Genomic DNA, 13,890 nt, shown 5'->3' with positions numbered 1-13,890 from the left:
TGAGTGGGTATAGAGAAGTCTAGATTTGGGTTTAGTATACAGGCAACATGGAAAGGCAGGATGGTTACAAGAAGACTGCAAACACATCTTTAGTATTTTATGGAAGCATAAGAGAACTTTAGGAAAGGCAATTTAGAATGATGGTGGATGAAAGTCTGGCAACTAAAATATACAAGTGTATTATTTTATGCATCTTAAAAAGATAGTATGTACTTGAAAGTATCCTTTAATTTAATTATACTGGAACAACTGGATGAATTTTTAAAAATGCAGTAGCATTTTGTTGTACAATAACTACAGTAAGTCCCTGGTGGAAAAAAAAAAAAAAACAACTTTCCCCATTGTTTTTTATGTATTTATAAAGGACTGTAAGTACTTTTGCTACTGGTAGGAAATGAGGATCAAGGTATTTTTCACCCGCTATTAGGGTAAAAGAAGATGAGTACTATAACAGTAGCAATGTAAACACAGAATTCCTTTCTCCTGCAATAGTAAAGAACAAAGGCCTTTACACATGACTGCAACATTAAAGAAAATGCTGATAGTACATATTCTGAAACAAAGGAAAATATTTAAAGAGAATAAATATTCAAAATCCAGGCCCATTTATATTTGAGTTTTATTGGTAAAAGCACTGGTACTCACAGCTGCTGATGTATGCCTAACAAAATATGAGAAAAACAGCTAAACAGAAACAAGAGAGGAGACACAGTATGTTCCCCTGGGAACACCATGGTGAAGAATAGCAAATGATCTTCTACATTTGAAAATAAGTCAAAACTTTTAACTGCTCTAAATACTGTGGGAAATGCTGTTCCCCTCTGGGCACAATTACTTCATAAAAGGGGTAGGCAATGTTTTGTGTTTCAGCTCTCTTAATATATCATTAGTAGAACGCATCCCCTAGGAAACAGAAGACATTTGTACACAGTCTTCTTGAAGGTTTAATATAGCCACAGAAATATACAGTAAGACAGAAGATACAGAAGAAAAAGTAATTAAAAATTGCAGAAGCCTAGGGACAAAACAGACTACAAACTCAAAGAGGTTGTCTTGAGAAGACTAAAACACACTGGAAATCTCAGTATCTTGGGTAAATCTAGATTTATTACTACATTTAAAAATTCTCAACCCATCTGAGTTAAAACACTGAGTAAAAATAACTTAAGAAATTTTCAAGTTGTGAATGTATTACAGACATATTGTAGCTATTCAATAAGAGCATTAAAGAGGAAGGAAAGGAAAACTCTCAAAAATTACTAAAGAACATCTGCTGTCAGATACTCATGATCCAGTCAAACATGTCACACACCAGTCCCTGCACTGAGGGAAAATGGTGTGCCTTGTAAGTGCCATCCCTTCTCCAGAGCATTTTTTAAGTCTGCAAGTATAATATGGATGCTGGCACAGTTCCAGGTGTTCATGTTACATAAATAAAGCATGTTTAGGAGAGATTGATGATGCCATATTTATTTTAGACTTGGACCTTTTGAAACACACTGGAAAGGTAACACTAAACCCCTCAAATTTTACAATAAGCATCTATAAAATCAGTGTCCATTCCCTCTTCTAATACAAACTCAGTCCACTTCAAATAACTGAATAGATTTAAAAGCAGACTACTGATTCTGACAAAATAAAACAGTGTGGGATTTGTTTTTCCTATACAATGGGCTAGACAGGACTTTAAGTTCAGATATTACTCGACTTTGCAATATTTCTTAACACTGAAGAGAGAATGGAAAAAATTACTCATGACACTGACTCTAGAGAAACTAGTATCCAATCACGTTATTTTCTTGCCAACTAGAAGTTCAGGAAGGGGAAGAAAAAGGAATGGCCATCTATTTTCTCCCCTCCTCAAGTGCTGACTGTATACTACCAGGGAAGGCAGTATACCAGCAAGATCTAAGAGAAAAAAATCCACTTGTAAAATAAAACTTAACTGGTAAAGGAAAGCGTAATTATCTCCTACCAGACAGGCACAGACAGGCAGCAACCAAAAAATAAAAAATACACAGAAGATTTACTTCATCAATAGTTTTACAAATGTTAATTAATGCTTGGAACTCAGCACCACTGAGCCACAGCATTACCTCTGAGCACTTTCCTTGGCCTGACTGTTTTGTGGAGCATATAAAAAAAAGCCTCTTTCCATCACCCAGGTTAATTTGGTCAGTAACATTTCAACATACCTAAATGAAAACCTGCACATCTGGAAACCTGTTTTAATCACACATAGTGTCATTTGCATTGCAGAAACATGCAAAAGTACTGGGAACACACTGGAGAATATAACCTAGAAATGAGATTCTCATATATGCACCAGATACAAAAATAGACTCTTTTTATATAGATGGGACCACCCTCTATTCATAGAATTCTGGAAATGTTACTGCTATGTTATAGTAAAACTGTCACTGAAATGTCTCCAGTTCTAACAATCATCATTCAAGGGGAAGGTCACAGGACCTTTTTAAAATCAGAGAGCATAATCATCCCCATTACATATTTACTACATTTTTTAAAAAGTGTAAAGTGCAACTACTCTACATATGAATGCAAATTGTGATTGTCTTTTATTTAGAAATCCCTGCAGCTCTGCACAATTTAAATTATTTACTTGACACGTTTATATCTTTAGATTTTTAAGGTATGAAATTGCAGGTTTCCTCTATAATCAGTTTTCTACTGTCCAGGTTTCTATTTTGGTTGAAATATGAATAAGAAAAGGAAGTTTGTTTCTGTTTTCTCATCAGCTTTCATTTGCACATTTTTGTGTAGGTACTGCTCAAGAATATGAATCTTGGAAGGCTAGTACTAATTCTTACAACAATTGGAAATAATGTGAGGAAATACAGGAAGCTAACTAGGATAAGCTGAAAAGCTGAGCTTGAATTTGCACCTCAACTTTTCTGGACTGTATATTCCAGCACAGATGCCTGTCATTCCTCCAGAGGAGTTGGAACTGCTAGCCCAGGCATGCTCATTGACCTATTTAGGGCAACTGTGAGAACCATCACATTCCTGCACTTCAGTATTTTAGTAAGTTAAGAGGAAAAAAATATTCCAAAACAAGCATGCAGGAAACAACTTGAAATAGCAACCCACAAGTCCCCGAACTGTCACACAGGAAGGAGTAGCTGCCCTAGCAGCTGCCCTGCATATTTCTCCCTCTTGTGCACTTTTCAGTGCTTAAATCATAGAATTATAGAATTACTTAGGTTGGAAAATACCTTTAAGATCAGTGAGTCCAACTGTTAACCCAGCACTGCCAAGTCCAGCACTAAACTATGTCTCTAAGCACCACAGCTGCATAGCTTTTAAATATCTCCAGGAATGGGGACTCTACCACTTCCCTGGGCAGTCTGTTCCAATGTTTAACAACCCTTTCTGTGAAGAAATTCTTCCTAATATCCCATGTAAAACCCTCCTGGTGCAGCTTGAGGCCATTTTCTCTCATCCTATCTCTCATTTGAAGAAGAGACCAATGCTTTTTAAAAGCAAACTGGCCATCATGATTCATGTGCACAGTAAGGGCATATATATTGTGACCAATGAGCTTTTTAGCTATGCCTACACAGGGCAAGAGAATGTTTGTGTGTCCAGCTTCCTTGCAGCCCTTGCAGCTGGAATGATCTCTGACCCCTGGGCAATCCACATGGCACTGTGCTGGTGCTCAGAGCACCACAATCTCTCCTGCTAGAAACTGCCTGTGTAAAATGTCCTTTCAATATGAGCTGTCCTGGCTCTTCCACACTGTGTAAAGGTACTGTTTGAAAGAGCTGAGTACTTTCTACCTAAACTGAAATTTATGGTATATAGTTTAAATTTAAAGCTAACACACAATCTTTCCAAATCTCCCACAACTGGCCATTGCCAGTATTGAATTTACACATGTGATTAGTTTAGAATTGGTCTGGCAGCCATGAACTTGTCAAAGTTTCTTTTCTAAGGTATCAAATAAACACAGGTCTCATTCCTCTGCTAAGTATCCAGTGTTAGATTAAATTTTTTATGGTCAAAATAAACTCTTTCACCATTAGTTTGACTTCTATATAACACAAGGCATCAGTCTTGCTAGATTTCATTACTCCTCTGTCTGGATAACAGTAGTTTAACTAGACCATGTCTCTTTTGTGACCCTTGAAAAATAAAATATTGCCTGCAAGTCACTGATAAAGATATAAACATTGCAGAGCTGAAAAATCCCCTGAGATATCTTAAACCCACAGGTATTTTATTATTCCTCACAGAAATACATATTTTAAATTGCATTTTCTTCAGTAACACAGGAGACCTGCTTTGCTTTTTCATTAGTTTTTTTTCTTAAAAGAAACAGTAAAAATTCAAATGTCTTTCAAGGGTAAAAAAATAAGTCAACCAAAATTCTGTAAACTCTCATTGGACCATGATCACCGCATTTTCAAAAAAAACCTTACCTTTAATCCAATCTTCCTGATTTTTTTCAATTCATCCCAGATACACCTAAGAAAAAACTAGTACTTCCTCCACAGCCAGCTCAGCATGGTACAGAGAAAGCTTTTACCACATTAAAAAAAAAAAAAAAAACAAAAAAAACTGACAGAGCATTATTTGGAATTCTGATTTAAGGATCTTGATAAACTTTTAAAGCTTTTTCAACATATCCATTTGCTGTTAATAAAGCGGGAAATAGGACTTCTTGCCAAGACAGATAAAACTTATATTTAAGAAGTATCTACCATATTTACAGGGACAATCTAATACCTCCATAGGTACCATCACTAAGGAAAAGCATCAGGAAAAACAGAAAACCTCATTCTTACTATTTGTAGTTATTTTCATTAAGTTATTTTTCTTTAATGTCTTTTGCTTTTTTTACTGCCTATAAAGACAGTTTTTGACCTTGATTTCTATTACTAGGCTTTGCTGTTTGGTTGTTTTTTATTGACCTGCCAGTTTTCACATCCTTGTAAGCCAGACTGATTTTGACTGATTTTGACAACAAGACTTGTCTCAATGTTGTTTATTTCATGAGAGTTTATTCACATCTTTTAAGCAGAAAATAATCATCACTCTAATTTTGATGCTTAAATGCTTCCCTTTGATCCAGCTTGATTGTTTCCACCATCCTTAAACCATCCCCCTTCCAGTGCTGAACATGTGTTTCAGGTAGATCTCCACTACATTTCAGCTGTGTGTATCTTGACAATTATTCATTTTTCTTCTACAGTCTATTTCTTTAAACATTGCAAGGTGATTTAACATGTAACTCTGCACATGAAGAGAACATTCAGGATCCAGAGATCATACCACCTCAGGATTTCCAACAACACTTTCATATCAGCACTCAGACTAATGCCCAAGCATGTTTTCACTGTATTGAAATCCCACCTAAGAAGCACCATCCTCACACCTAAAATATACACTGGTAACGCATAAGTTTTAGTGAGATTCCCATGGTTTGTATTAAATAACTAGCAGTACTCCAAATAATATTTTAAATGCTTTGAATAAAAATGTTCCTCAGTAATTACTTGTCCTGTCAATACCTTAGAAAACAGGCCTGTTATTTTTGGCAGCAGTCAACACTGCTTCTTTTGGACACTCAGTCCTACACTGACTACATGGAACCATTTACTGGCTTGGTCACACGGGACTTTCTACTAGGTCAAGTTTTTAACCATAAATAAGCAGTTTTCATTTCTCTTGCTTATTAGCTAGGCAATTGTGTAAAAATGCTCTACTTGCTTCTCTTTTCTCTCCTTGATTTTATGAGTAACAGGAAAATATCCTAGCTAAAAATGCCTCTGCTAAAACTAACAGTAACAAGGACTTTAATGACCAGCTCAAATTGAGTGAGTTGCTCCTTAAAGTTAGTGGTTTGAGTTCTGCACACAGCAAAACAATATAGGATGAGAGCTTGTGAAGTTGGGTTTTTTTGCAATCTGCTTTTGAGTAAGAATTAATCTTTCTGGATAATTTGCAGGTTGTGCACCTCCACGTTACAGTTGCCAAAAGTACATTTTTAAAACTTCCTTTGAAGCGGGGAGGCCCCCACAGAATGGGAGAAGGAACTAATCTAAATGGAAAACATCTGCACATTTAAAAAAACACGTTCAGCATAATCATTATTTATATATGCACAAGTTGTCAGAGCGATTTCTATTGTGTCTTACTAAGGAAAATCCTGACTAGACTAAGAAAATACACTTATTTTTTCAAGCGGTTTAGCTTTAAAGATAAGGAATTTCAATACAATTCCATGCCAGCTTGGCCTAATATAATCAGTTTAGCCAGCAAAATGTGGATGCTTTTTAGCAATTTCAGTTCTCTATAGTGACTCATCAACTGGTAACATGAACATAAGTGTTAAGGAGGGAACAGGGATGTGCCACTGGGTGAGAGGAAGAGTGCTGAAGGAAAAAACTAAGAGAGATGGTGCCTCAGGATCCCTAACTTTGACTAAAGAAGCCTGAGAACTGTATCCAAGCTCCCATTTATGAATCCTATCAGGCCCATGTCAGGTAATCAATTAAGGGGTACAGCAACAAAGTCACACTTGTTCACATCCCAAGAGCTGAATGCAGAGATCTGATTCCCTCCTAATAAGAAGCCATATCCCAAAATGAAAAAAAACCCAAAAGGCATCCTCCTGATCAGAAAGTATTTCAGAGCATCAACAAACTTCAGGTCACACAAATTTTATGCACATGGTAATACTTTGTGTGCAACTCTTTCATAGACATTGAACCCAATGCTTAATCACAAGAACAGTGACATAAAAGTTGGGCTACTAGCATGGATAAGCCTGTTTTGCTGATGCTGTGTGTATATATAGGTGTTTGATAGCTTTCAAGCAAATAATATGCTACAAAAAATTAAAATTAGAATGAAACAGAAGCATAAAAGCAAAATGAAAAGCCTACAGCCAATGCAATTAACTGCCTAGAAACATTCATTAATAGATTACAAAACTGGCCCAACTGCTCAAAACCAAAATAACTGCTCAAACCAAAAATAAAAATGTTTTATAGCTAATGAGACTTATATGTTAATTGATATGGCTACTTGCTACAGTGTTCAGATACATCTCACAAGAAAGCCTGTCTGCTTTTAGAAGGGGGCTCTGGTGGGACAGAGAGAGAGGGGAGCAGACATTTCTTGTTCAGTAATGCTTTCATCAGGCATTGCCTAAATGACCCCACTGGGGCAGGGGTCAGGGTGTGTGTATAAAGCTGAAGATGCACACACCCAACCCAACAATCCAGAAGCCCCAGCAAAATTTACTGGTGCAGGAATGCTTTGTTTAGCTATAATACACATAAATCTGTGATCCAGTTATCATGCATAAAGTTTAACACTTGTACCATTTATAATACAACCTCCCTATTTCTACAAAAGTGTAAATACATTGCAGGTGATCTTTTTAATATGACATTGTCCAGAGCATTCAAGTATTCAAATATTCTTTCAGAAAAAAAAAAAAAAAAAAAAAAAAAGGGAAGATCAAGGCCAAGCAATTAACCAGTAATCCCAAGAGTACTGGAAAGAAGAGAGCCAATTTTCAAAAAGTTTAAATCTGAATTTCACACAAAAGGAAAGCCAAGTTAAGGAGGGTAAGGTCCACCTACTTGAAGCACTAGAACCTCACTTGGGGAAAATTTACAGTGCTTTTTATAACTAAAGGGAACATATTACTGAATTACATAAACGCACCTTGCCAGCACAGATCAGACTACAGCCTCAAGCAGTTCACCAAAATGAGGGGCATAGTTATTCTGAACCTGAATTCAAAATTCACATCAGAAATCACTGTAGAGAAATTCTCTGACAGAAGTGGAGAAACAATACTGCCTTAAATTATATTTTTAACTCTATCATCCCCCTCTTCTTGAGACCACATTCCATGTACCACATTTTAACATGTACTGTGTATGCAGCACATTTTTAGAGACAACAGTGTCCTTAATTACTTAAACCTTACAAAACAGTCTACCACTGCATTAGGATGAGTATATCTACACTGTATATTAGGATAAGATATTTTCCTTACAACTTTTTAGCTTGCAAAGAATTAAAGCCCGTATTGTAACAAAAACCCCTCAGTACACCTCAGAAAGGGATTTACCTCGTTATCTGTTCCCACATCCAACATCACTGGTAGACACTCATAAGGTTTTACTCCACCACATGCTGTATAAAGTGCCAGTTTACCAACAGGAATGCCCATTCCATAACAGCCAAGGTCTCCAAGCCCAAGAATACGTTCACCATCAGTCACCACAATAGCCTGGAGGAAGAAATGAAAGCACTGTAAAAATCACTTCCTTGCTTGTATGTACCAAGCATTCCATTATTTTCTTACCATTGTTTTTTATTTTACATGTATAAACTGTACATGTATAAATGTAACAGGTGTAAACAAATCAATAGTACAATAAAAGCAAAAAATTGTTTTATTATATTTTAGTGTGGTTTTGTTACACTATTTTAGACTCTTGCTTCACTGTTAATGGGACTTTCATGTAAAACTTTTAAGAATACACAAGAGAGGTATTTAGCATTACATTACAAGAGAACTGGCATTGTTCCCTCTCACATTTTTCTGTCAACAGTATGAAAACAGAAGAGGAAGGGAAAGGAAGTTATCCACAAAAAAAGAAGAACCACCAACTCCTGGGTTTTGTCATGTCTGTTTTCAGCAGAACCAGAGCCAGTCACTCCTACTAGCCTTTGTCAGGGCCGTCTATAACCATCTGATTCTTACCCTTCAAAGATGTATGTCTTCCTCTCTTGAGTAAACAACATACTCCATCATACTTATACATATCAGGAAGCATGTGCTCTCATTGACAGAAATATAATAACTTAGTAAACCCCAAAAACTGTCTATGCTAATAAGAAAGACTTTTCATAATAAATGAGAGAAGTGCTCAGTATGGCAAACGGCTGACAACACAATAACTTTCTTGTCATACTCGGTAGCAAGCCATTTTAGTTGGAAATTGAAGATTTTTTTTATGACAGATCATGAAGCACTGTAGGTGGAAAACTATTAACTCAAACTCTAGAATGGGGTTGCCAAGAGATCATATGGGGTCTCTACCCTTGGTGATACTCAAAATTCAGAGGCTGGACATAGCCCTGAGTAATCTGTCCTGGCTGACCTCATTTGAGCAGGAGGATGGCCTAGATGAGTGCCTTCCTACCTCAACCATTCTTTGATTTCCTGAAATGCAGAGAAAGTATTCAGGTTTGTTTTTTTTTTTTTTTTTGTTTGTTTTTTTTTTACATAATATTCAATGTAATTGACCAATTAATCAGTAAAGAACACCTATAGCTAAAAAACTAAGTGTTTAAATGCCTCAAACTTTGGCTGTAACAGCATTCTTTCTGTTGAAAAAATGAATTAAGAAATCAACAAAATCTAAATTAATAAAAAGCTTATAAAAATATCTTAACTAATTCATCTTGGGTACAAAACAACATCAGCTTTGTTATGCAACTAAAACTATACTTACCTTGATGACACTTTCTGGCCAGGATTTAAGCATTGTAGCAATGTGACCCCGGTCATGAATAGAAATAAAAAGACCTCTGCAAATAAAAAAAATACTCTTCATATAAAGAGTTAACTAAATCATTACAAATCAATGTAATATAAATAAAGTAAGTAAAACCGAATCAAATCATACATTAAATCTATGCAAATGAGTTCCCAGCATACATAAATTCAGTTCAATTATAAGAGCTTAATTTTGTATGAATAAGTAAATTAATCATCTGCATTTAGAAGTCAGAGAACAAGTAACTTAGCAAAGATTTACTGAGCAGAGAGAACCTGTAAGATTCCTTTCTGAAACCAGCTCACTCAGCACTTGATCTGTTCACGTGTGTTCATTAGTTGTCCCTGATCACAAAATGAGTTCCTCTTATGACAGTGATCATTACTGCCCCAGCAGTCCTAACATTTACAGACAAGAATAGGCCAAAGCTTTAAGCTATGAACAAAACCTGAAATAAATCAGATATTATCATTACATAAAATAAATTGCTCACAGCGCATGTGTTTGGAAAATAGTCTCCCTGTTTCATTAGATTGCCATTTTGTGTCTAGAGTTTATTTAATTCTATTTCTTATCTACTTTTTTCATGTGAGATAGCAGAAAAATGCCATCTCTCAAAACCCATGAATGCACTTAAATGCAATCTCTCAAAATGCACAAAGGAAACATCAATAAAGACGCCCATGCCAAAGATGCCTTCTTGTAATTACATTTTGCATTACTAAGTATAAGGCATCATCTTCCAGAATTATTCTCAAGCATTTCCTGTTGCCTATTTTAAAAATTTTAAAGCTAAACTTAGAGAAAATTATTGAAAAAAATAATTTAAATCTAGGTCTACCAGAATATGACCTCATATTCATACAAATGAGTCTTATAGGTCTAAATAAAACTAAAAATCAGGAAAATCCTTATCAGATATGACTGCATATATACCAAGTCAAGCAAAAAATCTCCTGCAGTGTTAAATGTATACTAACCAAGACAGCAAAATTAGTCCAAACATTATATTTAATCTCATATGTTTAAATATTTCAAACATATTAGATGATATGTTTATATACAGATTATCATGTGATTTATATTTTTATATTGAATTTTGTATTTAATATTTAAATGTCTTCTTTCCCTCTTTGATGACAAAACTATGCAACTGAAATTCTTTATTATTTAGGACAAAAAGCAATATAAACCAAACTGTGATTAACAAAAGTATTTCATTTTACACATTTTCCCCTAGATCTAGAAATTCTCTCATCCTGGCATTTCTAATTCATTCTCCTTTTGTGTCCACTTCCCATGCACAGAATTAACAGACCAGGCTGGATATTAACGTATCTCGGTTGTTTCTTAATAAGTAACATCCGTCAGCAAATTAATTTCTCCATCCCAGTGGAGGCAACAGGTCTTCAGGGACAGGAGGGTTAATTTTACCACACTTTGGAAAAGTCCTGGTATTTACTGCACACAAGCATATCTATTTGTGAGCCAGCTACCTGAAAAAAGATGTTCCTTAACAATGAAATCCATAAAACAGCAAAGAAAAATACATGATGCTTCCTTTCTGATGTATTGTACCGTGCATCATTTTATAAAACAGCCTGTAAACTGTTAAATCATAAAATACATCTTATCAAAATTGCTAGCCTCAAGAGACAGCTGTGACAGGTGAGTGTGTGAAAGCAAGCACAGAGTGCTGGAAGAAAGCGATCTTGTGGGATCACTCCTCTCCTTGTCTCCATTCTCCAATTAACACCAACCTAATAGATTTGTGTTAATGAAGCAAGATTTTGTATTGATTTTCTAAAGTGTCAGAGCCCAGCCCAGTGTGCCGAAATGCCCTCTTCCTTGCAAACTAGGGAGAGAGGTCACCATGGAATAAATTCCCCAGCAGAGGAAAATAAAGGCAGGGTGGCTGCTCCAGAAGGGATTTTGTTAGAACATTTGTAAAGACTTTTGAATATGTATTGAGAGCGTATTTCAGATTTCTGTTCAAGCAGGATCAGATTCAAACCACAAAGGAAAATAGAAGCTGAAATGTAAAGAGTGATGTCAAAAGCATTTCACTCCTCTCTTTCTCCCTCTTCCTCCATTATTTCTGTAGTTTAGTAAGACATTTCTGGATACACTGGCCTGACCAAGAAGATGCTCTTAAATTTAAGGGAACAGAATAAGAGAGATGATTTTTTAAATTATTTTATCTGGATCTCTTTTTGCTATCTTTCATTTCTTTAACTAAAACACTTTTCTCTGTAAAGTACTCTCTGCAAGTAAGTACACCAGGTTGGTAAGAGGAGCCCTGACTTGCAAAGGTGTCAGACACAAGAATACTCAGCCAGTACTACTGGGACTTAATTCACTGGCAATTCTACCTGCAGATAGCCATCAAAACATAGCACTACATGTGTTTTTTTTTTATTTTCTATGAGGTCATGCTATAGCCAGGGGAAGTACCAACTGCCTAAGTTTATTTTAAGTGGGATGGGGCTGAGAAGCTGAAAAGGTAGCCAGCAATCTGGCTACCTAGCAGACATTATAGTTATTTTGGGGCTGTCATAGCACAGCTACAAGAAGAATGAAGCATGAGGCAAGCCAGATGATTTAAACTGGATTCAGTTCTACATGGATTTCAATCTAGAAATATGACTGAATTATCCATTTCAGTATAATGTTAATGATAAAAATAAGCACTGTCATGCCAGTGATGCACACCCTGCTCTGCTGGACGAGGAAGAGATGGCCAGCAGGATGTGCATCTGTCTGATAAAGCACTTCAGGCTGCTAAAGCAGATGGACAAGTAATACATATAATCACAATGGAGAAAGAAGCAAGACACAGGGAAAATATTATGGGGAAGAATATGCTGCTTGTAGTCACATGTATGTGCACATACATGCACATATGCGTGCACATACTCACATTTCTAAGAAGAAAAGCAACTCATGGGGAAGCAGGATTAATTTCTCTTGCACACACTTTCAGAGCAGTCCAGTTGGCAAGCTCACTGGAGAAGCAACTGTAGTTTTTACAGCACAGTGTGGTCCTTTCTATTTTAATTGGTATCTCAGTTATACATACTATCTTTTCTTGAAAGGCAAGAAGGCCAATCACCAGAATTGTGAGTTAAAACTGTTCTGAAGCTTGCAGCCTCAGATCAGTTCTGATTAATGTGTTCATTTTGAACACGGTGCAGTACAGATTGTCTTGCCTAAACACATATGATAGAACTTGCCTGAGCACAAATGCAGAAGTCCTCATCTAGAACCAGTTTGCCCCAGTGAACCCTCAGCTCAGTACTGGCTGAAACCAGCCCAGGCAAAGCAAGCATTGCTAGTGACACCCACTTCAGCTAGCCAGAAAAAGTATGAAACGACAGCAGAGGAATAATTAGGCAAAGAGGTAACTATGCCTCCTTTCTTCTCATCACACCAGCTGCAAGACCGAAGAGTAAGAGGGGGAGCCCACATGAAGACATCAAGATCCACTCAACAAAGGGTGGATCTACTTCGGGTCACTGAGCTCACTACACTGTAGCAAAATTTACCAGTTATGTGGAGGTCATTCTACAGCACATGATTTGGGTCTGTTTTATTAAAATTCTAATCTATGAGAACAAAGTCAACAGAATTAAATGGAGCATTTGTTTATTATGTTTTGAGGAAGCAATGACCTACCAGCAAAGTATTTGTCTATTTTCTATTAAAGAACAGTTTAGGAAAATGTGTCACTGTAACAGAATAATCCTTTCTTTCCTCTTATAACAACAGGAGGCAATCTTAACATGTCTCAGAAAATGCCAAACATGTTTAATGAAAAGAAGTTCAGACTTTTCTCACAACCCTACATATTCAAGACTGTTATTTGAATTATGAACTGTACATAGAGCTACAGTAGAGGTGACTTCACTTCCCCAGGCAGCCTAAACCAACAAGCTTAATAATAATAACAAAATAAAATTTAAAAAAATCTCAGGGGCAAGACAAAGTTTATTTCTGAGCCTAGAATCTTCCAAACTTCTGCACTTGGCAGAAAGAGGCAAACTACTTCCCTGGTCCCCGTTGAAGTTCCCTCCTATTTTTAAAATCATAAAAAGCAATACAATACAAACTTTGTACTAGGAACTAAGAGTACTTCTATCCTCCCCAAAGAACATTCTGCTCTTTTTTCACCACATTTCCAATTGTGACTGTTTAATGTGGTCTCATTTCTTCATATAAACGTCCTCAAAGTTTTCATTACATCTTACCATATCAGGTTCCTTTGCATTGCAAGACCACTGAGGCCTAATAAATACAAGAGATGGGCTGATTTAAGAAATGCAGCTGTTGACAGCTTTGC

General features: G+C 36.2%; 1 protein-coding gene across 2 annotated transcripts in view; it reads right to left on the bottom strand.

The window, feature by feature from the left end:
- The window catches only part of ME1 (malic enzyme 1), a 152,672-nt gene that overhangs the window by 79,693 nt on the left and 59,089 nt on the right, over window positions 1-13,890 (bottom strand). For both annotated transcript variants that reach the window (XM_053937907.1, XM_053937908.1), the window contains exons 4-5: window positions 9,507-9,582; window positions 8,114-8,275 (exon numbers count right to left, since the gene is read on the bottom strand). In XM_053937907.1, coding sequence (XP_053793882.1) covers window positions 8,114-8,275; window positions 9,507-9,582 — 238 coding nt within the window. The remainder of the gene's footprint in view (window positions 1-8,113; window positions 8,276-9,506; window positions 9,583-13,890) is intronic.

Source organism: Vidua chalybeata, chromosome 3 (assembly GCF_026979565.1).
Source record: "Vidua chalybeata isolate OUT-0048 chromosome 3, bVidCha1 merged haplotype, whole genome shotgun sequence".
In the NCBI taxonomy this organism is placed as follows: domain Eukaryota; kingdom Metazoa; phylum Chordata; class Aves; order Passeriformes; family Viduidae; genus Vidua; species Vidua chalybeata.
This window is presented reverse-complemented; position numbering and strand designations above follow the sequence as displayed.